The following is a 27,441-nucleotide window of genomic DNA, read 5'->3' as shown; positions in this document are numbered from 1 at the left end:
ATAGCTTTGCATTACCCACACTAGAACAAACCAAAGCAATTGAGTAATAATAAGTAATTGTCATTTTTCAAATTCCTCAGTGTGAGTAAAAGAAGGCAAGAACCAACTCATCAAATAATGGAGATTAGTCATATTTAAAAAGATATAACCATTTGCAGGTATTTTTGAGGGGGGCCTATTTCCTCATATAGATCACAAGTCTTCACTCACACCATTATTTTCTAGATTCTTCCCCCAGTACATCCCAATAAATCCCGAATGTCATGAATATCTTCCATCCCAAACACAAAATTCTGTTTTATTTTATGAATTCCCCTTCAGACTTTTTTTTCCCCGAATGCATGATATTTTTGACTTAAAGAAAAGCAGGAAATACTCCAAATTTCATTAGAGAAGTCCTTCTTATCCAGATTTCAGTTAAAATTTGCTGACTACAATTCCGGAGGCTTGGATAAGATTCAAATAAGTATCTGAGGTGAACCAAGCCTCTGACTCTCTGGGCTGGTTGGCTCTCGGGACACAAGAATAGCTCTGGCTGATTAGGAAAGCATTTCCGGCAGGAGCTGCTGTCCTGGCCAGAGGGCATCCCCCTTTCCTCCAGGCAGCTGGTGAACGCAGTGGAAAAGTAACCTGTGTTAGGTCCCTTGGCTTCCAGAAAGCCAGAAATCCGGGAAAACTCAGAAGAGTCTAGATAATACAACCCAGAGTCCCTTAAAAAAAAAAAAAGCAAAGAGAGACAGAGAGCCAGTTGAAACCATTTCAACTTCTTTATAAAGTTTTTGTTTTAATTCCAGAATACCTCACCCAGTTCTCCTCCTCACAAGGGCCCTCCTTAATCTCACCTACCTATTTCACCCATCCCCCGCCCACCTCCCCTCTGGTGACCACAGCGTGTTCTCTACAGTTAAGAGTCTCTTTCTTGGGCTCTCTCTCTCTCTCTCTCTTTCCGCTTTGCTCTTTAGTTTGGTTCTTAACTTCCACATACGAGTGAAATCATATGGTATTAGTCATTCTCTGACTGACTTAGAAACCATTTCAACTTTGGGGGCACCTGGTGGCTCAGTTGGTTAAGCAGATTAAGCATCAGACTTCGGCTCAGGGCATGATCTCACGGTTCGTGGGTTCAAGCCCCGCGTCAGGTTCTGTGCTGACAGCTCAGAGCCTGGAGTCTGCTTCAGATTCTGTGACTCCCTCTCTCTCTTTGCCTCTCCCCTGCTCACGCTGTCTCTCTCTCTCAAAAATAAATAAAACATTAAAAAAATATGAAATTTAAAAAAGCCATTTCAACTTCGAGAGATTTCTGTCACCCACACCAGCGTGCATGGATCACAGCAGGGTTGTTAAGTCATCCCTTCTCTTCCTTGATCATCTATGTGAAATTAGCGTTGACTCCGTGCTTCCTGTCCTTATTATTATACATGGTTATAAACATTAATCCCTCTGACACTATGTCTCAGCACTAGGAAGGCCCCTCAAACCAACACAAAACGGGATAATTGAGCAGCCTGAGGCACGCTTCCTTCTCTGAACTTATGACTACAGTGGAGTCAGATTGCTCTTCTGTTGTCAGTCTTGTTAATATGCCCCAGAATCAGGGCGACCACTGATAATACGCTGATTCCTGGGCCCCATGGCACACCTACTGATCTCGCATCTCTAGACTGTGTGCCCACATGTCTTCATTTTAACAAAGTTCCCTGGGGATTAATGAGCAACTTCACATTTACGAACCACTGCTCTTACTGTCTCTTTGCCATAAGCTGACCGCTCATCCAAGCACGAGGCTGAATTTCTAGATAATTATTTTTATTGTGCCACACCTTCATTTGTCAGTCCGCAGATATTCACTGAGACTCTTCCTTGGAAGGTTCTGTGTGAATCTCTTGGAGGGCTGGGGCGCATAAATATTCATGAGACAGCCCTCATTTCCAACCATTTGTCCATGTAATCCTTTCTCCACACAGCCTTCGGTTTGCTTTCTTCATGGCACTTACATGGCACATGTATTTATCTGTTTGTTTTCTGGTTTATGTCTGCTTTGCCCCCTGGGCTTTAAGCTCCAGAAAGGACATAGGATCATCGTTGTGTCCCTATGACCTAGCATAATACCTCACACACGGACACCAGCCACCTTGTTGAATAAGTGAGTGAAAAATAACAAATAAACATATTTCTAGTCTTGTAGAGGAAGTGGGACACATATGTAAGTAGCTATTATAAAAACAGTAAAAGCAGGGGCCTTGGGTGGCTCAGTCGGTTAAGTGTCCGACTCTTGGTATGGGCTCAGGTCATGATCTCGCAGTTCATGAGTTCGAGCCCCATGTTGGGCTCTGTGCTGACAGCTCAGAGCCTGGAGCCTGTCTCCGGATTCTGTGTCTCCCTCTCTCTCTGACCCTCCCCATGCTTGTGCTTTGGCTCTGGCTCTCTCTCCCCCTCTCTCTCTCTAAAATAAACATTAAAATTTTTAAATAAATAACTAAAAGCATGAAACAAATAAGAGAAATCCAGATGGAAATGGACAGGATTACATTAGAGCCGTATAAAATTTTGGCCATTCCAGGTACAAGAAATGGCATGAGATTTAAAGATGCAGTGGGGAGAAAGAATGAGATAGGGAAACCCAAAGCCTTCTGTCAAGACTGCAAAATGCATCTGTCAGGGGCAGATGATGGCCTTTGAATGCCAGGCAAATGTGTTTTGTTAATTACTTGATCGGAAATAAGAAGCCACTAAGGGCTTTTCGAACACGGGAGTCGTAGGCTCAGAGATCTACTCATCCGGTAGCAGTGTCGGGGGACCTGGAGGGAGGGGACCTGGAATAGGGGATTGAGGATGCTTTTTCTCCCCACTCGTTTCTGCTCCTAATCTCTCTGTTTGTTCCCCAAGTGTGGGTTTCCGAACTTAACACAAATACTTTCATCTCCAGCAAACATTAGCTCTTTTCATCTTCATAATCCTACAGGAACAAATGCTTCAAAAACAAACACATTGTGGAGGGGATGTCAATAGAGCTTGAAAACCATTACGGTCTGGGAGTTGGAGAGACAGGAAGTAAAAAGGACATGGAATTCCAGAGCCGCTCTTGACCTGTCCCGGCCTGTGGCAGGAGTGCCTACTTCAGGTTACCCTTCTAAATGCCACGGTGTTGAAAGACACCCTTTGGCTTCAAAAGTTGGACCTGGAATGTTTGACCAGCTTGATCCCCCTGCTGTGTCCAAGAACATCCCCTAGTGATGGAGATGTCTTCTACTCTGAGCCCAGATTAACTCTCGGAATCCTTTCCAATGCAGGTTCTAGAAAGACTGTCACAATGGATGGAAGAGAGTTGGCTGATGAGACACAAGCCATTTGCCAACCCAGGGGCCGATGTGTCAGAGCTTGGGGTGGCACCTGCCTGGGACTGACTCTATCATGTCTGTCTACAATCCCCTCTGCTGTTGGCTCTTAGGCTGACCTGGAGAGAAATAAAACCATCCTGGTCTTACTTACAACTTCCTCTTCTTCTCCTGTCATTACCTGTCAGGTATGTTTGCTCGTGGATTTCCGTGATACTCATGAGCTCCGCGTTTTGTTGTTGGCAACTTCTCCTCGCTTGATGCCACGTTAGGGCAGATTTGGAGTTTATCTGGTAGGAAATGCCAGTCAGCGGGTCTTTGTTCCATAAACTTTCACTACCTTCAACTGTAAAAGAAATCAAATAGAATTGGCTGCATTAGGCACAGAGAAGACTTTCAGGGAACTATATTTTGTTCTAATAGTAGCATTATTGCCTGAAGCTTCTTTCTTTTCCTTTCTTTCCTTTTCCTTATTTTTAAAGTGCCTGTGAGGTGCTCTTCCCTCCTTTAACGAAGAGGGGAGTTTTCAAAAGATCTACCACATCCCATTTTGTTTCCTGTGCCTAAGAGAGGAAAGAGAGGAATCATCTCCTATTTTTCTGTCAGGGGGTTTGGGATCAGGTGAGTTGGGATAAGTTGAGTTGCAAATAAGCAAGAATAGAGATGCCAGCCCAAACTCCTTAGTCTAGAAAAAATATATAAGAAAAACATTAAAAATATGCCTTCTTTCAGCAAGTGGATATTCAGCCTGTACATTCTAGTTGGGTCTTTTTAGACCACAGTCATAGGCATTAGAAGGTAAGACATGGACGCCACCACCAGGCTGACCTGGACCTTCTTTCAGGCAATGTTGACTCACTAGTGATCTGTCCTTAAATTGTAAACCTCTCAAGTCTCATGTTTCCACCTCTAGGATATATGAAAGCTAGGTAGCACCAGGTAATAATAGATACTGATTGTTCATTTGTCTTCCTTCAGAGTAAAAAATAATTCTTTTAGCTTATTTTTTCCTTTGTTATTTTGTAATTCCCAATATACTCTATAAACATAGTTTTACCTTATGAAAGGTCAATAGTATAGGTACATATTATTTATAATGTGTTACACATAAGATATTGGGGAAATCGGTCAACAAATGAAATATTTTTGTGTGCTTCGTGTTATGATTTTTTCTTTCTTCTCTTTTTAATAATATAAACTTCTACCTACAAATCATAGGAAGTAAGACTTTCTTCCCCTGTCTGTAAACAAGAGACGGAAGTATGTATCTTCTCAAATTTTCTAAGAAGTGTTCAACCTGCCAAGATGTTGGCCAGTTTCCAACAAGCATGTGCTTGTGCTGCCATGAATCTTCGTATGTGACAAGGAAGTGACCTTTAAAAATAAATCAGAATTCCATCCGGGCAACAACACAGAAACTTCTAAGAAGTATTGATTATAAAATTATTATGTATCTATATAAAAATACATTTGAGGGGTGCCCGGTTAGCTCCATTGATTGAGTATCTGACTCTTGATTTTGACTCCAGTCATGATCTTGCAGTACATGGGATCGAGCCCTGCATGGGACTCTGTGCTGACAGTTCAGTGCCAGCTCATAATTCTCTCTCTCTCTCAAAAAAAAAAAAAAAACTTTAAGAACTTATATAAAATAAAATGGTCTGGTATGGTAGAAAATGTGAAACATTAAAAGAAACAAGGGACTCTTTTCATGTCCGAGGACATACATGACCAACGAAGGGAATGCAGGATGACTCTTCATTGTTTAACAAAAGTATATTTGGGTCTTTGGATCAAGGAATTGAAATCTATTTCTCACTGAATGTATAGGTTTGCTGAGTCTACATCTCCCCCAATGTTCAAATTCCCACAGTCAACCAGCACAACCGAGGTGGCAAGCTAAAGTTGCAAGCTACGGAGAATTGAGAGAAAGGGTCTTTTCCTTTTCCGGTTCTCATGATATTTTAAAATAGATGTCTAAACCGAGGGGAAACACTATAATAAACAGCACAAAGGACAATGAAAAGCACATATTAAAGTGTCACCAGGTCAATAACCGGTACCTCATCTTCCTGTATGAAACCTGCTAGTTTGAGGCTAACGTAAAATAAAATGGTCTTTTGAAAGGAACCGAAAGCAAGGAAAATGAAGTAGACTGGGAAATTGCAAAGCACTTTAAGAAAGGCATGGAATGTATAAAATGTGCTTTAAATTGTGAATGCATGTTGAATCAAACAATGTATTTCCTATGGTTATCTTATTTTTACATTTAACAAGAAAAAATACATATGCATAAGTTTTGACGACACAAATTACAAGTATTCAAGAGAATACTCAGGACACCCATCCAACACACATCTATCCCAAGAGTGTGAGGTTTTTGTAGGGGGTTTGTGTGTGTGTGATTTGTGACTAACCGTTGGTCTTCCATTTAATGATGGATTAAGTCATATATTCATCTAACACCTCCTTCATCAACGCCACCCACGTCCAAGATGCTACAGTTAGACCTGTGAAATCGCCTCCCCAAGGAACTCCATGATGACAGATTCAGAAAATACCATTCCTTCTAAGTAAAGGTGAAAGACACCCCCCATCTTTGGAAAACAAGTATTGCTTTATCTTAGAGGAAAAAATGCTCAATTCAGACAAAAACACTTCTGATACAGAGATCAGACATCTATAAACCTTCCATGGGAATCAGACCTCTAAAATTATTCTAAGAGACGTGAGTACAATTACTTCCCCCAAGAACTGGAGAACAGTGTCCCTATGAATGGGAAGCCTCGGGGTTTTGTCGATATCCACCCAGAACACAGGAACTGCACCCAGAAGAGAATTACAATAACATATGGAGCTGAGAAATCACATTTATTTTAAGTGGGATTATATATCAAAAGAGGTAAAGACGGATGGTCCTTAGAATTCTGCCTTTGACTTGAGTAACTGCAATATTTTTGTGAATTATTTCACAATATTGCTCAGAATGATGTGATTGTTGGATGGGATGCATGGTCCCAAAACTTCAGCCATAACAATGCTATTGCAGTTGAGGTGGGCTGACAGCCAGGCCTGAGGGCACGTGCACCCAGATTCTACCCCTGACCCCACCACTTTGCAGGCCAGCAGGAGAGAGAGTTCTGGGTAACAGCATAGAACGGGAGCTGCTGCAAACCAGAAAGTCTGAAGGAGCAAGGGGGTCACGGAGTAAGAAATTTAGGGGGTAGAACAGGAAGGGGGTGGTTAGCAGCAGGTAGAGAACGTGGGGCGAAAGGGAAAGTAAAGCAAAGAACCCCTCCCTTATCTCCTTCTTCAGCCCAGCCCTGCCTCCCCATGCCGATGCCCTCCTCCAGCCCCCCTCAATCTGCTACACTGTTTCTTTACAGCTTCCTGAGTACAGAGAGAATCCTAAGAACTCTTACATTCTGGCTGCTCCCACCAATATCATGTTTTCATTTTAAAAATCCTTCGAGCATAAAAATAATCCTTTCCATTTGATTCACAGCTATGTTAAATTAAATGATATTCTTTTTAAATGAAATTAATTTTACTCCCATTACTATCATTTTCACACAAAGGAGACACAAAAGTCAGGAGGTTCATATCTCTCTCTTTCTATCAAACCACATGCTCAGGGCATTAAGTTTTATTTTTTATTTAAAATTTAATAAAGGTAAGTCCCTGGGAGGGTGGTATGAAGTATACATTGCATGATACACAGGATAATTTGCCCTAAAGTCTTAGCAAATAACCTACAGGAAAGGAGAAGGTGAAGGGAAGAAGCGGTTGGTGGGAATAAAGAGGTCATGTGATGCCGCCCAGGGCTGAGAGTCCGAAGATCTGTGTTCCGGTCTTCGGCCAACATGGATCACTTTCTCCATTATAAAATGGGGACAATGTCATCTGTACAGGGTCATGCTGGAGTGTGACAAGATAATAAATGGGAAATCACCTTGGAGGGGAAAATATTCTCAACAAACACAACATCTGCTCATTACATTGCCATGTTAAATGTGCCAAGTTTTCTTGACGGGGACGTTACTTACATTTCAAGGGACAATATCCAAAGAGCTTGTCTGTATCGTAATCTGGGGTGGTCCCACACCAGAGCCATCCATCCGATCGCCCAGCACTGGTGCAATCTGCGTACCACTTGTCTTGAAATTTGAATGGAAATGCACAAGTCGCCCCGTTGGCATTGCCCAGCAGGGTGTACATGTCTAGAAGAAACAGATGGACATGCACTTAGAAGGTCAATCTTCTGAATGTTGACTTTCCAATAAGAGGGATGACAAAAGAAGATCACATTTGATGTCCCCTTACGGGGAATTTCGTTTTATTTCCCTTCTGTCTCTACCTCAGTCTCTTGCTGAGTACGCACAGCAGTCTCTACTAGGAACAACTCTAGGACCACTTCATTTCTGCTGTCTTTTAGGACAGCTTTCCCTCTTTCCCCGTCTGAGGTAAAAGTAGTCAGCTGCACTGACACCTGCTTGGACTTCTGCATTTCCTCCAGAACAGAGAAGAGGCCATCCTTCCTCTTGCTTGGAATCACAGAATTATTGAATTTCTCGAGTACAAAATAACCTTATAACTGTGTGACTTAAATGCACAGTCAAAACTTAAACCCCCTACTACTTCCTGTCAAGCCAGCCTCCATCAGGGTCCCTCAACAATGACTGTGAGAAAGGGTCAGAATTTGGGCATAACTCTCTAATCCACATCACGGAAAGAAAGCACTCAAAACCATTTACGATCAATATTTGCTTTCTTAAAACTGATTTCAAACACAACAGAATGGGAAGTTCCGGGTTTACCTAGAAAAGAAAATGGAAATAAACCCAAAATCGTTGTTGATTATGGTTTCACCTAAGCCAAAGGATTAGAGAAGCTGGTATCTCCATTGACAAACACCTCACTTCCCTAGCTACATTCTCCAATATGTTTAATGTCTCTGCCTTTGTAGGGACACCCCTTGGGGAAATAACAACCTTCCATAGGGACATATTTAGCCTTTTGCCACCAGCTGATATTCAGAATTTGTCCTAGATAAAAATACTGTTTCCTCAATTAAGTTTTATACATTCTATGCCTTTACACAGCTCTTAAAAGACATCTTAGGGCACCTGGGTGGCTCAGTTGGTGAAGCATCTGACTCTTGATCAGGTCATGATCACACAGTTTGTGGGTTCAAGCCCCACTTCAGGCTCCACACTGACAGCGTGGAACCTGCTTGGGATTCTCTCTCTCTCCCTTACTCCCTCTCTGCCCCTCCCCTGTACGTTCTCTCTCTCTCTCTCTCTCTCTCTCTCTCTCTCAATAAATAAATAAATAAATAAATAAACCTAAAAAAAGATATCTCAAAATTCATTTAGACAATATAAAGTTTGTAAAACATGCAGCACAATACCTAACATATCTTAAAATCATAATGAATGTAAATCTCTTACCCTCTTTCCTTTTCCCGGACTCACTGTATTTATCTAGTCCTCCTGACAATGCTAGGTTTATTTTTGTTTACCTCAATATTACTTTTCTGCTGATTAGCTAGTAGTTACTTCAAAATGCAATTCTGGCTTTTGTGCCACTAAGTTCCAGGACCAGGTTTCCAAATCACATCTCATACAGGGAACACACTAGACTTAAGATTCAATCACGCCGCTCTAAACCCCTGGGGCCCTGTTCCTTCATATGAAGAAGATCTGTTAAGACCACCTCAGAGCTGGTTGTACCATTCATTAAATTAGCCAAGAAACTGTCAATACTGGATTGATAGATACCAGTCAGAAATGGGCTTTTCAAGACTAGCCAGATGTACCTTAGAATGCCCTGATGAAGCCAAAAGAACCACATTCTAGTCTAGCCACCTTTCACTATTGCAGTCCATGTCTCTTCCACTGTGGTCCAAACTCCCAGACAACACTTAGATTCTTCTAGATCTGTAATTCTGTTATTCTAAAATAGTCCCTGACCTCAGCCAGTTGTCTCCCCCATGTTTTCTTTAGAGAGACAGGCTCTACATACACTACCCTCTCTGCATTGTCTTCAGATCGAATGCGTACTCCAATGAGTCGATTCCAAGATCACTCCGAAAGGCTAGATCTTTCAGCAGGAAGATCCTAAGTGTTCAGAGAGACTTGGAGAAAAGGTAGGGTGGTCAATGGACCATCTTCCTCCAAGCACTCAGGTGTTCATAGAAATAATTCAATAGATTCTTAGACTTTCCCCTCGTGTGCTAATTTAGAGTCGGTAGGAGGGGAACCTTGGTATCTTTACTTTTAACAAGCTTTCCTGGTGATTCTTAAGCATATTTAAAGTTTGAGAACTGCTATCCTAAACCCTATGCATATTTTTCTCAAACCAAGCAGAAGACAAGGGGTGGTGGGCGTAAGGGGTGGGGTCTATGTAACCTCAGTGATGTATTTTTATATAAGATAAGAAGTCCCATGTCTTAGCTCCAATCTTGCGTGTTTTGAATCCCTCAGTTAAGAATACTGTCTGGTCTGTGGAATGTGGCTCAGTCAACTTTGGTTCACTCTTGTCCGACGTAGTTTTCAATCAAGTTTCTCCTGAAACGTTATCTCTCCTATAACTTATAAACCTTCATTATGTTCACTAATTGCCTCAGTATAGTCTCTTTCTGAACACTTGTTCTCGTTCTTCTTCAACATCTGTTCTCCCTCTTCTTTAAAAAGAAAGAAAATGGATGGGGCCCTTGGGTGGCTCCGTCAGTTAAGCATCCAGCTTCAGCTCCGGTCATGATCTCACAGTTCATGAGTTCAAGCCCCACGTTGAGCTCTGTGCTGACAGCTCAGAGCCTGGAGCCTGCTTCAGATTCTGTGTCTTCCTCTCTCTCTCTCTCTGCACCATCCCCTCAGTCTTAAAATAAATAAACATATTTAAATTTTAAAAAAAGAAAGAAGGAAAATGGAGACTTGACCTATTATGGTCTCACAAAGTCTGAACTCCTGCACTCTGATTAGCTCTATAACCAGGTTCAAGCAATCTTTAGAACCCCAGTAACAGTAATTTTAGAAACAGGTAATCTCTTATCCCAAAAGGCAGACTCTTCCTCTGACCTTGAGGTTGTTGTAGATAACACTCCCAAATAATCAAGTGTCCAAACCTGGAATGTGGTGATAACATCATCTGACTCAAGAAGGCTTTGTAAATGGCTTCAAGTTCTGCTTTATCTTTGTTTTGTTGTTTCTCTGCAACCACCACAGAATGAAGTTTGGCCAAGATCACAGAAAATGAAATACTCTGATTTTATTTAACCTTCAAGAGCTTAAGGAACCCACCTCATAAAAAACCCTTTATGTCCCCCAAGTGTCCCCACTTTCTAAAATAACTGACAAGGGCCACCCGGGTGGCTCAGTCATTGAAGCATCTGACTTCAGCTCAGGTCATGATCTCACGGTTCATGGGTTCGAGCCCCACGTCCGGCTCTATGCTGACAGCTCAGAGCCTGCAGCCTGCTTCAGATCTGGTCTCCCTCTCTCTCTGCCCCTCCCCTACTCATGCTCTGACTCTCTGTCTCAATAATAAATAAACATAAAAAAATTTTTTAAAAATACAAGACTTCCTGAAAATTAAAAAATATATAGCTGCCTAAATGTGTTGTATGTCAATGTATAAGCCAATTCCTCAGCTTTTCTAATCTTTTGATTACCACAGTCTTTTACTACCCATAAGATGCCAAAGAAACATGCAAAAACCTAAAAAGTCAAGGAACGCCAAGATTTCATTTCAGGCAATCGGACTTGGTAAAGAGTGTTCTTCCGTGGATCATTTCTCCAGGGATAACTTAAACCAAAGGAAAAGAAACATGTGGTTAAATTCATTTATCACTAGAACCATAAAATGTCAAACAAGAGGCTTTGGGGCAAAGACTACAGAAAAAATAAATTTCTAAAAACTATAATCTATTGTTTAAAAAACCTTTAGCCAAAAAAAAAAAATAGAACAGTTTTTCTGTTAATTATAAATCACTAAAGTACTATTCAGGACTTTTTATCATATGTATTCACTGTCATGTCCTCATAGAACACAGAATAGTTCAAAATACAAACATCATCAATTAATAATTCTACCACAGACTAAACAAGAATATGCCTGTTTTCTTCAATTAGGTTCCAACGGAGAAGATGAGAAAAACGCGACAGAAAGAAGGCAAGACAGCCCGTGCTTCTTACCTTCATAACCCCTGGCGCATAAATCATCTGTGGTTCCGTAGATTTTCCATCGGCTCCACAAGCCAGAGCCCTTGTAAAGCATAACATTCTTTTCTTGTTTGTTGCCGTAATTAAAAAATAAATCTTCTCCCTTGATCCCCAAAAGTGTGTCATTTTTGCACTCCCATTTCTGAAATTCGCTCTTTGGATCACAGGCATACAGAGTGACAGGAACCCAGTCCGTCTTTGATGGGACCCCCAGACACAGTTTAAATGCCACACTCATAATCCGGGAATCAGACACCCATCGGAACTTCTGCGCTTCGTTTTCCTGGTTGCAAGCGGCTGTTTGGACCGCGCTGGGACTTAATGCTTCGACGCAGCGCTTGTGGTCTTCATTATATATTAAAAATTGCCTAGTGTCTGTTTAAAAAAAGAAGAAAAACAAAAGATGCTTAAGTGGATACATGTGACAAAGAATATTTTAGGTCAAAATTCCCGATGTTTCCTTCATAAAATTGATCCCAGGAGAAGGGGTGATAAAGATTTTGCCTGAGACAATGTAAACTGGTGCAGCCGCTCTGGAAAACCGTGTGGAGGTTCCTCAAAAAACTATCGACAGAACTCCCTTATGACCCAGCAATAGCATTGCTGGGGATTTACCCAAGAGAGACAGAAATGCTGATGCATAGGAGCACATGTACCCCAATGTTCATAGCAGCACTGTCAACCATAGCCAAAACATGGAAGGAGCCGAAATGTCCATCACCTGACGAATGGATCAAGAAGACGTGGTATATATTCACGATGGAGTACTACATGGCAATGAGAGGGAATGACATATGGCCATTTGTAGCAAAGTGGATGGACCTTGAGGGTGTCATGCTAAGCGAAATAAGTCAGGCAGAGAAGGACAGATACCATATGTTTGCACTCATAGGTCTAACAGGAGAGACCTGGCAGTGGACCACGGGGAGAGGAAGGGGGAAAGAGAGCGGGGAAGAGTGAGGGACACAGGTCAAGGGAGACTACTGAATACTGGAGACGAACCACGGACTGAAGGGGAGGGGGAGGAGGGAGGGGGTGATGGTCATGGAGGGGGGCACTTGTGGGGAGAAGCACTGGGTGTTATATGGAAACTAATTTGACAATAAACTATTATAACTTGAAAAAAAAAAGATTTTGCCTGAGACAGCTCAGCTCTCTTGATTTGGGTGGGGGTCCTTGAAGCTAGAGAGAGAGAAAGAGATGGGTGGGCAGGGAAAGGGCCAGTCATGTGGCCCCCAGCAATTGGCTGGAAATCCTCAAGACATTGGAGTTCACTACGGGAAGCATTACAAAAAGACATGCCTTAAGTGCACACAAATGTAGTGCAGTAAACATAAAAGGTAGATAACACAGAAAGAAATAATACCCATCCAAGAAAAGTTAGATATGAATAAATAAGCTATAAAATTAAGTGCATGTGTACCTTGGAATAGAATTTTGAAGTCTGATTCATCCCTAGTCTGTTCGATATAGAGGAAATTCTAATCGTTTGAATGATAACATTAGGGAAGTTTGTTGAAACTTAATAACTGATTTTATTTTAGGAAGTTTTTGCCTTTATATCTAGCAAATTTTTGAATGGAGAGCCTTCTGGACAGCCCTACTCAGGAAGACTTTTGTTTTGTTTTGTTTTCCCTTGCAACAATAAGTAGCTTAGATCTAGCAACAATAGATCTAGCAACTAGAGGTGAGTTAGTCTCTATTATATAGTTTTAACTTTGATTTTATTGGCATACTCAAGGTGGCCTTTGTATAAAAAAAGATACAAAAATGTACCTGTAAGTGTAACAATTTGTCAGGTTTGCAGTAAAGATTAAGTAAATATAAGTTTTTATATCATTTAAGGTAATATTGGGGCGCCTGGGTGGTCAGTCGTTTGAGCATCCAGCTTCGGCTCAGGTCATGATCTCATGGTTCGTGGGTTGGAGCCCCGCGTCGGGCTCTGTGCTGACAGCTCAGAACCTGGAGCCTGCTTCAGATTCTGTGTCTCCCTCTCTCTCTGACCCTCTCCTGTTCACCCTGTCTCTCCCTGTCTCTCAAAAATAAATAAATGTTTAAAAAAAATTTTTTAAATAAAGTATCAATTCTTTCTCTTTTTAAAAAAAGGTAATATTTATAAGTATAACTACATATAGTAGTGTTGTTTTATACTTGTAATTTGGAGCTGATGATTTATTTATTTTTATTTTTATTTTTGAGAGAGACAGAGTTTGAGCAGGGGAGGGGCAGAGAGAGAGGGAGACACAGAATCTGAAGCAGGCTCCAGGTTCTGATCTGTCAGCACAAAGCCCGATGTGGGGCTTGAACTCACCAACCATGAGATCATGACCTGAACTGAAGTCAGACGCTTAACCAACTGAGCCATCCACGTGCCCTTGGAGCTGATGATTTAAATTAGTATGTATAGATATTTTATACTTATAGTATAGAGCTGCTAGCTGGCAAAACTCAACTTCTGCTTGTGAAGAGGAAGGAGGAGAAGGAGAAGGAGAAGAAGACGACGACAACGATGAAGAAAGGAGGAGGAGGAGGAGGAAGAGGAGGAGGAGGAGGAGGAGGAGGAGGAGGAGGAGGAGGAGAAAAGAAAAGAAAGAATCTGGTAAGCAAATTTTTCCCCTTACATCAAAACTGAATTCATGTAAAGGGTTTTCTTTTTTGCTTATCTTTTTAAGAATAGACAAAAGAACTGACTTTTCATTTTATGACATAAATATCAAACACTATTTCTGAAATGTTACTAAATTCCTCCTACTTAAGTGTTCTTTCAAAACGAGCCAGTAGGATTGCAGATGTTTGAGGGTCTGACCTAATTAGCTCATTATTTTAAATCAAACTGTCTGTGAAATAAAGCAGAGTCATAAAAGTTCCACTAGTAGCTTCCGTCGCAGTTTACAAAACATTTTCACAAGCCATATTCCATGTATTGTCCTCAACGCCCTGAGGGGGTTAGTTCCACTTGCATCCTGAGGTCTGTTCTTGGACCATCAGGTTAGGGCTCACAATGGCCATTTGCCTTGAGTCTTTTCCCCTGCTGGGCTCCTGTAGCTGCTCTGTCCCACACTTGTGAGAGACCTCCTACCTCTAATCCGTCTGGGTTCCTAATTTGGTGCCACTGTGAACCTTAGCCAGGGATCCTCGGCTGGGTTTCTCATTTCTGCTGGTTTGATTTCTTGGAAATGGGACTCACACCTGTTTCTGCTGGCTTCTCCAGAGCTGACATCTGTCATCAGAACTTGCAATGCCCAAGCCACAGCCCCTCCCATCCAGCTGAACTCCTTCCCAGACTCGACCTCATCTTATCGCCTGTGTCCTTGTATGACAAGATGAAGAATTTTCTGCATTTGCAAGAAAATGAAAATACTCATAATAGGGTGTTTTGTTCATGATAATACACAGGAGATAGGAAGACAAAAAGTTTAAAAATCAATTCCTGTGATAGTTTACCATACCCAAAGGTAAATCTAGACTCCTCTAATCGGAAATGGTAATGAAGTCTGGGGGCACCTGGGTGGTTCAGTCAGTTGGGCATCCGACTTTGACTCTGGTCATGACCTCAGGTTTTGTGGGTTCGAGCCCCATGTCAGGCTCTGTGCTGACAGCTCAGAGCCTGGATCTTGCTTCGGATTCTGTGTCTCCCTCGCTCTCTCTTCCCTGCTCTGCTCTGTCTCTGTCTCTCTCTCTCTCAAAAATAAATAAACATTAAAAAATTTTAATAAAAAATAAAATGGTAATGAGTCTGAAAATTCTGTCATATAGTTCTGTGAACTCAACTCTACCCCCTTTACCTTTAATGTGTGTTTTCTAGCCCAACTGTTGTTTCCTATCTTGACGTATCTTTCACTTTTCAGATAGTTTTGCTGAGTAACATCTATCTCATCAACAACAATTTCTTCCACCTCATATTTCAGCATCACAGAACACCCAGCATTAATTACCCACCTAAATTCAGTCCCAATCGGCTCATAACCAGCCATTTAAGGCGTTTGAACGTCTTTATGCACAGATAGTATTCTTCCTTCAGAGGTTTTTATTTGACTTTTGTTTTATGTCATTAATTTCTATCTGTGGATCTGCCTTAATTTCTCTCTAAATATGATGGCATTGAATGAGCAAACATCCAATCTTCCATGTTTTATTAATGGCGACATTATCCATTCATATCCATAAGCGAAAAACCTAGGACTCATCATGGATTCTCAGAATTGGTTCTACTCAAAAATATACTGTGATGGGTAATTTTATGTGTCAGCTAGGCTAGGTCACAGAACCTAGAAATTTGGTCAAACACCAGTCTGGGCACTGCTGTGAAAGTTTGTTGGTTGGATTGATACGATGACCATTTGAATGGGTAGACTTTGAGTAAAGCAGATTAACCTCCAGACTGTAGGTGGGCCCCATCCAATCGGTTGAAAAGCTTTAGAGATAACAGATTGAGGTCCCTAAAGAAGAAAAAAATTCTATCTCCAGATTACCTTTGGACTTGAACCGCAATATCAACTCTTTCTTGAGTTTCCAGCCTGCCAGCCTACCCTTGTAGATAGATAGATAGATAGATAGATAGATAGATAGATAGATAGATAGATAGATAGATAGATGATAGTAGGTGGATAATAGGTAGGTAGATACATAGACAGATGGATAGATATAAAGATACACACACGCCCTGATCGTTCTGTTTCTCCAGGGAACCCTGACCCTTTAATCCATTCTTTTCTGTCTGTCTCCATGGCCACCGCCCTAGACCACGCCACCACAGTCTTGACTCTAGTCTTCCTCTCTTTGAAATACAAGTAGCAAAGAAAATAACACTTGATCTGCCCACGTCCTGGGTGAGAAGGGCCTAATTTGCCACCTGACTCCAAATTACAAAACCTACCTAAAGTAATGGGTCATTCTCACTTAACTGTGTATGAGTCCCATTTCTTTCTGTTTCTGCAGTCTCTCTAGCAGATTGCCTGTGATGTGCATTACATCCTGGTCAAATGTCCATTCATTAACAAAACTGTTTTCTTTTTCTTCTGCCTTTGTGGAGGGGTTTTCCAGGTTGAGAGGAAATTTTGTTTTTAACTATATTCTCCCAACAACTTAAACCCTTCAAGAGCGCACAGCTGTGCACGGGAGAAAATCCTGCAATGTCCACATCATAGCTCACTAGGAGAGCCACGATCTAGCCTGGCCACCCCGGCTCTCACCCACCACCTTCCAACCATAGGCCTTTCTGTTCCCCAAACACTTCATTTCCACTTTGGAAACTTGATATTTCAAGTTCCTATTTGGGGGATGCTCATTAAGGTCACAGCTCAACCATCAACTCCACAGCGTGCCCCTATCTTAATTTTGCTCTTTTATTTTCCATATAATGTACACAACATCTTAAAATATATTCTTTTTTAGAAGTCCACTTAATTATCAGGTGCCTGCGTGGCTCAGTCGGTTAAGCATCCAACTCTTGTTTTTGGCTCAAGTCATGATCTCATAGTTTGTGAGTTCAAGCCCCGCATCAGGCTCTATGCTGACAGTGTGGAGCCTGCTTGGGATTCTCTCTCTTTCCCCCTCACTCTGCCCCTTCTGCACATGCTCTCTTTCTCAAAATAAATATATAAACTTAAAAAAATCATTTAATTATATTTTATCTGTGTCCCTCTACTGAAATGTAAATTCCACGGGTAGAAAGACTTAACCATTCTGGCTCAGTATTCTATCCTCTCTTTTTGGACCAGACTAGCCTCTCAACAAATATTGGTTGAAGGAATAAAAGAATATTAATTAAGTCTAAAGCATTTTGACTAGTAACCCAGATACATTATTTTATTTAATAATTGACTAATGATGATGAGTATATTTAATATCACTTTTTCCCCTGAAAGTTTATTTTTGCTGAAGAGAAATTTATATATTTTTATAAAAGGAGTACTTGGAGGGGCACCTGGGGGGCACAGTCAGTCAAGCGTCTGACTAGGCTCAGGTCATGATTTTATGGTTCATGGGTTCGAGCCCCATGTCAGGCTCTGTGCTCACACCTCAGAGCCTGGAGCCTGCTTCGGAATCTGTGTCTCCTCTCTCTGTCCCTCCCCCGCTCATCTCTGTCTCTCTCTCTCTCTCAAAAATAAATAAACATTAAAAAATGTTTAAGTAATACTTGGAAATGAAAAGCTTCTGCTTCAGTTCAAACTTATCTATTCTGATTTCCTTTATTTATCTTTGACAGTAGGGAGCAGTGCAAGTTTGATATTGCTTTTGCTAGACAATATAAGGAAACGTAAAATTATCACTTTATGATTTCACGGTCATACATTATTCCTCTCCGCAGCCAGTCAACACGGAGCTCTGCTTTTTTCATGGTTCCCTGTGCAATGTCTCTGATTTAAACTGTCATATTTCTTCCTCTGACAGTGATTCAAGGCAATGACCAAGAGGCATCTTGTCCTATTCTTGCGGCTAGCACCACACCAGTGTTTTCTATGTATAAGCATTCAAGTTTTCTGTCTAGAGTGATTCTGTTATTGTAATGCAGACACTGCAAAGGTGACACATGAGGACAGCTGAACTGATGTATTCATTTCTCTGCCATCTCAGTTTTGGGATCCATTGAGTATTTTTCTTTCTTTCTGCCTTTTAAGTTTTTTAACCATTATTTATTTTTGAGAGAGACAGAGACAGAGTGTGAGCTGGGGAGGGGGAGATAGAGAGGAAGAGAGACTATGAAGCAGGCTCCAGGCCCTGAGCTATTAGCACAGGGTCCAATGTGGGACTCGAACTCATGAAATGCAAGATCATGACCTGAGCCGAAGTCAGCTGCTTAACTGACTAAGCCACTCAGGCGCCTGCTTGTTAATTTTTTTTAAATGTTTATTCATTTTTGAGAGAGAGACAGAGACAGAGAATGAGATGGTGAGGGGTAGACAGCGAGGGAGACACAGAATCCGAAGAAGGCTCCAGGCTCTGGGCTGTTAGAGCAAAGCCTGATGCGGGACTTGAACACATAGACTGGGAGATCACAACCTGAACTGAAGTCAGCTGCTTAACCGATTGAGCCACCCAGGCGCCCCTCTTTTTGCATTTTAAATACTTATACATCAGAAATTTCTTTACAGAATTGAAGAGACCCTCCTTTCATCTTGAACTTGATCTGCCTTATCTCATATTAATTTTTCAACACATATGTGCCAGGCATCGTGCTGGTGACATTGCAAATCACATCACATACCAGAGACCAGTTCCCTGCCACACTAAGCTCGTGTCGCCTGACATTAACCCACGGGAAGAAACCTCTAAGGTCAAAACACACGTAGGGAAGAAGCAGTAAGTTTCAATTCAATATCTCAAGTCAACCTAACTGAAGACGGATATCCAGGAGCACAAGTGTGAGTATTCCTTCAAGCGTATTTTAACAGGGTTAAATTTTTCCGTAACATTGCGCAAATAATTAAATTTCTGAATTTACTAGCAAAGGAAATTAGGTTATTAAATGGCACTAACTAGAGATATAACTATTAAATTTTATGTTTCCCTAGACTATTGCGGACTTTCCCCACTATCGATAAATACAATGCTGACCTACAAACATGAAAAGCAATCTTCTGCAAGATAGAGAAGCTGGAGAAGAAGGAAGTAAGCGGATATTTTGCACCAGATACTCCCACTTATTTTTTCTTGCTGTCGGCTATTTCGGTGCAGCCCCGTTCCCCAAAGCCAACACGACATCTGTGAGCCTGGGGGGTGTTTTCCGGTCACCAGAGCCCCCCTGCCTACACAGTGCAAGGACAAGAAAGGTCAGAGACCTGAGGACCCCCGAGGGGAGTCTTTCACCAGTGACTGATGGAATTGATGAACCGCACCCCCAAATCCTTGGCATGTTGGGCGGGATGACTCTAAGGCACATACTCTATATTGTCACCCAGAGCACCCCACCAGAGCTGAACCCCAGTTGTCCACCGTGGTCACTGGTTCCTTCCCTTCCGGTCTCAGCCCCCGACTCCTCTGCCAGTGTTTCCTGATATTGTCTCCCAAGTAAACTACTGCACTCAAATCACCGTCAGAGAGAGCGTCTTGAGCAGCCCAAACAAAGAAATCTGTCCATTAGCCTCAGTAAATGAATGTGAAACGTACATATGCATCCTCCCAGAACTGAAGTTAAGCAAAAAGCAAATACGTATCATCCATGTAGTATATCCAAAAAAAAAAAAAAAAGCCCCACTGTGCCAACAGCTGAGAAACAGGGGGCAGGGAGAGGGCTAAGGATTGCAGTGTGAGGTTTAGGAATATTGAACAAAGAATAAAGGAGGGACGCGTGGGTGGCTCAATCGGTTAGGAGTCCAGCGCTTGATCTCGGCTCAGGTCATGGTCTCACAGTTGGTGAGTTCGAGTCCTGCATTGTGGGCTCTGTGCTGACAGCACACATGGAGCCTACTGGGGATTTTTTTTCTCTCTCTCTCTCTCTGCCCCTCCCCTTCTCATATGCATGCATGCCTGCACTCTCTCTCTCTGTCTCTCTCGCTAAATAAACATTAAAAACTTGTTTAAAATAAATAAATAATTTTTTAAAAGATTAAGAAAAAATGAGAATGCTTTTATATTTCACTTTGATCCTTCATTTATTCACCAAATATTCAGAGAACCTAATAATTTAAGTCACTGCGTTTGGCCATTTGGGGAGGTACATCTAAGAATCCAATATGGGTTATGACCTTGAGGAGAAAGGAGAAGCCAGGAGCAAGACATTCCTCCAACTTCCTGGCTCCTTTCCTAAAGATATGAATATCTCTACCCTTCCTGGGCTAGTTCATTCTAATTCCTTCCTGGGAGTTCAGCCTCCCCTGGTCTGCTGATCTCTCCACCTGAGTACTGGATTCTACCCACTTCTGCCTCCCCACGAGTTCTCCTTTCCTTTCTCTCCTGGGTCCTCCACCTCAGAACCCCAGCCTCTCCCCCAGGTCTAAGACAGATAAACGAAATCTGTAGGGAAGACGTTGACACGATACCACTGTTTCTTCTTCCCTTCACGGCTGTGCTAACAAATTCATTCTTATGCATTGTATCAATCCGATCATGACATAATCAGAGCTCTGAGGCTCATTGTCTGTGTGACTTTGCTCAAGTTCCTAAACTACTCTGGGCTTCCTCTTCCTCGTCTGAAAAATGAGGGGAAAGTAACAGGACCTGCTGGCTGTTGCGAGAGTTCAGGGAGATCCTCTAAATAAAGCACTGAGAACAGTTCATGATGCAGAAATTGCTAGATACATGGTAAATGTTGTCATTAACTTTCCCAAAGGGTAAATGGGAAAATCAGTCTTGAAGACAGTGTGAAATGGCTCTGAACAGGATGAGGCTAGAGAAAACAGAGCTGTGGCAGCAGCCCAGAGAAAGGAACAGAAGAACAGAAATGATGGAGACTCCGGAGTCTCCAAACTCAAGAGGCACGTGACACGGTGGAGAAAACAATATTCTTTGGGGTCAGTCCACTTGCTATCAACTTCTGGCTCCACCATTCCTTAGTTGTGCTGCCTCAATGAATCACTCCAGCCTCAATTTCCTCATCTGTAAAATAGGGGTAACAGTGCTCCTTGAGCGAGTTGCCATGAACCTCTAAATGAGCTGATTTATGTAAAACACCCAGTACGTCATTTTGCATCAAGTGAATACTCCAGTGGTAATGCCCTCCTTCCCCTTCCCCAAGTGAAAAGTGTAAACAGTTGGTATAAATAGAAAGACTAAGTCCTCCTCTGACATACTGTTGTTTTGAGCACATTTACGTCTTTCCTGGTCGACACACTATAGCTGGTAAATTCTGGGGACTTCTTGGTCTCGGAGTCAGAAGACACTAGTGAAGAATCCACGCTGGTCCCTCCTGGCTAGCTAACTTCTGAGGCCTGTTTCCTCTGGTGGCTACTGACACTTACCCATCTTACCCCACGGGGCTGTGGTAAGGATCTGATTAAGGATCTGAAAGGGATTAATTAATGCGATGGAGGATCTGAAAGTGCTCTTGAGTGACCTTAACTTGATTTGTAATTGAACACATTTGTCTTAGAATGCATTGGTTTTTTTCCATGTCAGTGTCCATTCTTTTTGAAAGGGCGCTTGCTTTCTGACCTCCTGGACTCTCACTTTTGTTCTGATTTCCTCTACACTTTTCTAGATCAAACTAACCACATGACGTTTCCATCCAACAACGCTTGATGGTGGCCAAAAGGCAAGAGGACACTACCGTTCTCATTTTGACATCAGTTTGACTCCCTCTTTGCTACGTAGATACACACAGAAAGTAGAAGCTACTTTCCTTCCGTTCAGCTCCTTTTGTGGCCTCTGTGACTTCCTAGTTCTCCCTCAGCTGCTTGCGATTCAGTCTCAGAGACCAGATGTGAGTGTCAAAGGATGCCTGTGATCTTCAGTTCCTTTTTTTAATGTTTATTTATTTTTGAGAGAGTGCAAGTGGCAGAGGGGCAGAGAGAGGGGGACAAAGGATCTAAAGCAGACTCTGAGCTCATAGGCTGACAGCAGTGAGGCCGATGTGGGGCTCGAACTCACGAACCACAAGATCATGACCTGAGCCGAAGTCGGATGCTCAGCTGAGTGAGCTACCCAGGCGCTCCTCTAGTTCCCTTCTGAAGACAAGCGTCTTTGTCTTCAACGGAGGTTGAACACATTCGACCTGTGAAATTCACATTTAACTAATGATGACTCTTCCTACCTAGAAATTTGGGTTAGTACCCTCATGAGGGACTGAATTGTCATGTAACAAAGCAATCTTCATCTTACCTATAGCTGCAATATCTTACATACCCAGAACTCCATCTTTCAATTTCAGAAAAATCAGATGAAGTTTGGAACACCACCGGGAAAAATAGACAAATATAAGAAGGATTGAAAAAAGAAATATGACAAGGACTTGGTTTTGCTCAGTAACTTTAGAAAGTATGCCTTAAATCTGGCATCTAAAAGAAGTCCTAGGTAAAGGAAGAAAAAAAGAGACTAGAAATAAAGAAAAGTAGAAATATTATAAAGAAAATTTTATGAAAATTAAAATGACCAAGGGAACAGCAGTGGGGAATTATTTCTTGTGGAAATCCTAGATTAGTATTAAACCAGCCAAAAATGCATTGCTGCTGTTTCACAGAAAGAATACTCCATTAGGAGTCGGAGTCTTAAGCACTGAAGAGGTGCTATTCACTAGTTGTGAGACTCTGGAAAGATCACCCACAGGTCAGGACTTCAGTTCTCTTATCTATAAGACAAGGAGGTTGGATGCAGCATAAGACCATGCCAGAGATCACATTCACTGTATTTTTTTTCACTCCTTGGCTAGTGAGATCCTATTATTGGCATCTTTTCCGGCTCTGTCTCTCGTACCATCACATCAGGAGTTTGAAATCAACCATGGAAACCCATGGAAATTAGCAAATGCCACAGATCAGGGCTTTTCTTCAGAGAACCAGTTGTTAGGTTTACCAACACACCCTTGTCTATGAGTCAGACCATCCTATTTTGAGCTAAGCTGCTCTGCTGAGGTCCAACATTCATGTCTGAGCATCTATCTCTCACTGTGTCACTACTGGGACTATATCCCCCCTGAGACCTGAACATTGGTGCAGAATGCCATCTGCTAAATGGGCAGCAGGGAAGAAGGGTAAGGACTTGCCCCACCTCAAGCTTGGCTTCCTGGCCCCTCAAGGTGCAATGTGGTTGCTCATGGTGCTGAAGATGTAGGGTGCTCTCAGGGAGGAGGGACAAAGAGTTCTGGGCTGAAGAAAAAGAATAAACCACAGAAAGTAGGGAGACCTTTCCATGGATTTGCTTAATGGATAGGGAGCTGGGGGAGGGGCTGCCGGGGGTACAGGGAACTCATATACCCTTTGTTCTATTGCTAACTAAGCAGCAACTAACCTCTCTTCAAGTGCTGCCTGAGCCAAAAAGAAAAAAAAAAAGGGTAAAATCAGAATTATAGGTTCTCAAGTTGAAAAAGAAATTTCGAGGGCACCTGGGTGGCTCAGTCGGTTGAGCATCCAACTTCGGCTCAGGTCATGATGTCACAGTTCGTGGGTTCAAGCCCCACGTCGGGCTCTGTGCTGACAGCTCAGAGCCTGGAGCCTGCTTTGGATTCTGTGTGTCCCTCTCTCTCTGTCCCTCCCCTGCTCATGATCTGTCTCTCAAAAATAAATAAATGTTAAAAAATTAAAAAAAAAAAGAAAAGAAAAGAAAAAAATTCTGGAAGGGGCTCCCTTACCCATGGTTTTGTTTTTTAATCCCTGAGTAACCATCGTCAGCACCTCCTTGCTTCCCCTGTGTTTGTGTCTCTGAAGAGGAAGACATCCATCAGAGGAAGGCATCCTGCTGTCTCAGGGAGGGGAAAATTCCTTAGCAAATTGAGAAACATTTCTTGCCCCAAAGCATTAAGAGTCAGTATAAAGAAACTTAGTGTCTATGTTGCCCAATATGGTAGCCATTGGCCCCAAGGATCTATCGTAGAGTTGAATGAGGCCAGTCTGAATTGATGAACTGCTGTAAGTATAAAATACTGGATTTTGAAATTTTAACTTTTTTTATGGTTTTTATTTATTTTGGAGAGACAGAGACAGTGTGAGCAGGGAGGGTCCTAGAGAGAGGGGGACACAGAATCGGAAGACAGGCTCCAGGCTCTGAACTAGCTGTCAGCACAGAGCCTGACATGGGGCTTGAACCCACAAACCGCGAGATCATGACCTGAGCCGAAGCCGGATGCTTAACCGACTGAGCCACCCAGGTGCCCCGAAAATTTAACTTTTAAAAAATGAGTGTAAAACTATTCCAATCTGCTTTATTCCAATTCATGTTCACTAACAATATTTCAGATATATTGGGTTAAATTAAATATCTTCCTAAAATCAATGTCACCTGTTTCTCTTTTACTTTTCTTAGTGTGGCTACATAATGTGACCAGTGATGTTTCTATTGGACTGGCTCGGATTAGAAATTCAGGTCACACACAGAGCCCTTGGATTATTCATCCAGATTCCAACTGAAGACCTTCAGAGACAGGGAACTTGCTCCCAAGAAGACTACCCTATTTGAGACAGCATAACTCGGTTTTTTTTATTATTATTTATTTTTGAGAGACAGAGAGAGACAGCACGAGCAGGGGAGGGTCCGAGAGAGAGGAAGATAGAGAATCTGAAGCAGGATCCAGGCTCTGAGCTAGCTGTCAGCACAGGGCCCAATGAGGGCTCGAACACACGAACTGTGAGATCATGACCTGAGCCGAAGCCGGATGCTTAACCGACTGAACCACCCAGGCGCCCCCAGACAGCACAACTCTTAGGAGCTTTTCACTGGTTTTAGTTTTAACCTTTGGAGTCATGAAGAATACATTAATCCTCTTCCACAAGACAGATCTGCAAAATGAATACTGTGACGATGCCAACCCTACCCCATGATGGTCTCCCGATTAGGCAAATCATCTCCTCCTCCAGCAGCCCTCCCACATTGAAAGATATGCTTCGTAGCCAGGAATAAGGCAGAATATCTCCTTAAGCTCCAAGACTCCTTCTCAGCCTGGTTTCTTGGGAAATCTCTCAAATGCTTAATATACTGCTTTAACTGAATAATTAAATACTACTGTGGGAACAAGAAGTCACTGCCCTTAATAGCCAGCACTTACAAACCAATTCCTACAGGCCATCCTGTGTTCTGCTCATTTTAGGGGCGCCTGGGTGGCTCTGTCAGGTGAGCATCCAACTTCTGACTTTGGCTCAGGTCATGATCCCAGGGTTGTGCGACTGAGCCCCGCATCGGGCTCCATCCATGGAGCTTGCTTGAGAGATTCTCTCTCTTTCTCTCTCTCCTTCTCCCTCCGCCCCTTTCCCCCACTTGTGCATGCACTCTCTCTAAAATAAAAATTAATTAATTAATAGTTTTTAAAACATTGAATGAATGAAAAAAATAAACCAACATGGGGCCAAATAACATGATGCTCCTCACCTTATAAACAGAGAAACTAAAACACAGAGTAATTAAGTAGCTTCCCGGCAGGGGTGGGGTGCCCGTGCTAGTGCTTTTCTAATCACTGCTACTTAATGCTCTTTACGATTTCACATTTTCTGTGGTCAGCACCCCCCCAACCCCGCCAGGCGGTTGGGGTGCCTGCTCCTAGTTCTGCCCCCACGGTTCTGTGGAGAGCACCGAGTGTCCTTGGCACAGAAGGGGCACCGAGGGCAGCGTGGGCTGATTTGGGAGAAAAGAGCGAGATCTCAAACCAAAAATTAAGGGTGCAGCCCTTTGGATCTCCTTTTCAAAGGGAACTGAGAATGCAAATTCTAACCTGCAGGCACTCTTTCTGCAGTTTAGGCAGGTTGAGCCTGGAGAGAGAGAAAAGAGACTAGCTAATGTCTTTGAGAATTTGAAAAACTGTGAATCTGTCCCTCTTAAGTAATTGCCAGTCTCCAGAAAGAAAGAAAAAAAAAAAAAACAGGAGGAAGAAAACAAGTATAAATCAGTTTGAACAACTGAGAAAACTGATAAGGATGCAATTTGTACGGATAAAAACTAAGGGTGATTTTAAAAAGCTTGCTCACGGGCAAAAAGACGCCTTGTGAAAATCTCCCGGAATCGAGGAGCCTGGCCTTGGACCCACCACGAGGAAAGACACCAGGACCCGTGCTCCTTGCTGCCAAAAACACTCGGACAGATTATTTCTTGCAGGCTAGACAGAAACACTCTCCACTGCAAACTAGACTGCCCGAACCACAAAGGAAGTCCCTCTGAAAGCCAACCGGGGAAGGAACCATGGGGCTGAGAGAAGTCAGGAGGAGACGGGGGTCTGTGGGGCCAGGTGGCACCTCTGGCCTGAGAAGCCACCTCTGGGCTCAAGATTCCAGGCGCGACAGCCAGGAGCAGGCCACCGGGTTCCCCCAGAACTGGTGGTGCAGGGGACTTTTGCTCCCTCTTCATCGCAGGCATGAGGGTCCACTGACCTTGACCCAAAAGGGAAGGTGCGCCTCCAGGCCCCCAGTCAGAAAGCTGCCACTCAGTCAACTTACCCAACAGCTGCACTGCAACCGGAATGAGACAGAGGAAAACCAGGAGCAGGGCCAGCCTCATGGCCCAGAGCTTAGCCTTTCCTTCCAGTGATGGAGAGGAGGGGGTAAGTCGGCAGCCAAGCAACGCAGGGTCCCAGGGACCCCTTCCCCTGCCGCGTTCTCAGAGCTGTCCTGATGAAAAGAAGTGTGAAGGAAGCTGGCGCTTTTAAAGGGCTTCTGAAATTAGGGAAAACCTCCAATAAGGAGATATCCTGTCACATGAGGGTAGTTGGAAAAACAGGAATTCAAAGTTACAACTTTGCTTCGTAAGCTAACTTCTGCGAAGAGCAGACGCAGAGGGAGGGAAGAAAGGGACACACGGGGGAGAGGGGTGAGGAAGGGGGGAGGTGAAAGGGTGATGGTGAGAAACGAGGAGCCAGGCAGGCGGGCCCTGCGGGGAAGGGGAGAAGTGAAACAGCGCGGTGCCTTAGGGCAGGCTCCACGGGGCTGGTGGAGAGCAGGCGGGTGGCCATTACCTGGCTGAGGGCTGGGGGTCCCTTTGGGGAGCAGCTGAACCAACGTCCCTCAGCAGACAACCCCCCCTAAAGGGACAGAAGTGGCAGGCACTAAAAAGGACAGTTGGATGCTGGAGACATTTTCATAAGAACTGAAACAGGTCCCCCTCATTCTCTACACTTACTGCTTAGAGTCTCTTTTTTTCTTAGACTCAAAAGACTCAGTTCTCACAGAGATGTGTTGCTTTAAAAGCCAAAGGAAAAGTGAGAGGTTAAACCTAAGAGGGAATCTCTGGTGGGTTAGGAGGAGGAAAGTTCTGGAAGGTTTTCTCTGGGAAGTTCTCTAGTAAAACAGAAAACAGTGACAAAAGATTTGTAA

The 27,441-nt window shown here is 42.9% G+C and overlaps 1 protein-coding gene across 1 annotated transcript in view; it reads right to left on the bottom strand.

Moving 5' to 3' along the window:
* The window catches only part of MRC1 (mannose receptor C-type 1), a 94,095-nt gene extending 67,309 nt beyond the window's left edge, over window positions 1-26,786 (bottom strand). The window contains exons 1-5 of the mRNA XM_029955580.1: window positions 26,569-26,786; window positions 11,531-11,932; window positions 7,382-7,555; window positions 3,517-3,681; window positions 433-687 (exon numbers count right to left, since the gene is read on the bottom strand). Coding sequence (XP_029811440.1) covers window positions 433-687; window positions 3,517-3,681; window positions 7,382-7,555; window positions 11,531-11,932; window positions 26,569-26,629 — 1,057 coding nt within the window. The 5' untranslated portion in view covers window positions 26,630-26,786. The remainder of the gene's footprint in view (window positions 1-432; window positions 688-3,516; window positions 3,682-7,381; window positions 7,556-11,530; window positions 11,933-26,568) is intronic.
* Between the last annotated feature and the right edge of the window lie 655 nt (window positions 26,787-27,441).

This window comes from Suricata suricatta, chromosome 10 (genome assembly GCF_006229205.1).
Source record: "Suricata suricatta isolate VVHF042 chromosome 10, meerkat_22Aug2017_6uvM2_HiC, whole genome shotgun sequence".
Taxonomy (NCBI): Eukaryota; Metazoa; Chordata; class Mammalia; order Carnivora; family Herpestidae; genus Suricata; species Suricata suricatta.
Note: the sequence above shows the minus strand (reverse complement) of the source record. Positions and strands in the feature narration are given on the sequence as shown.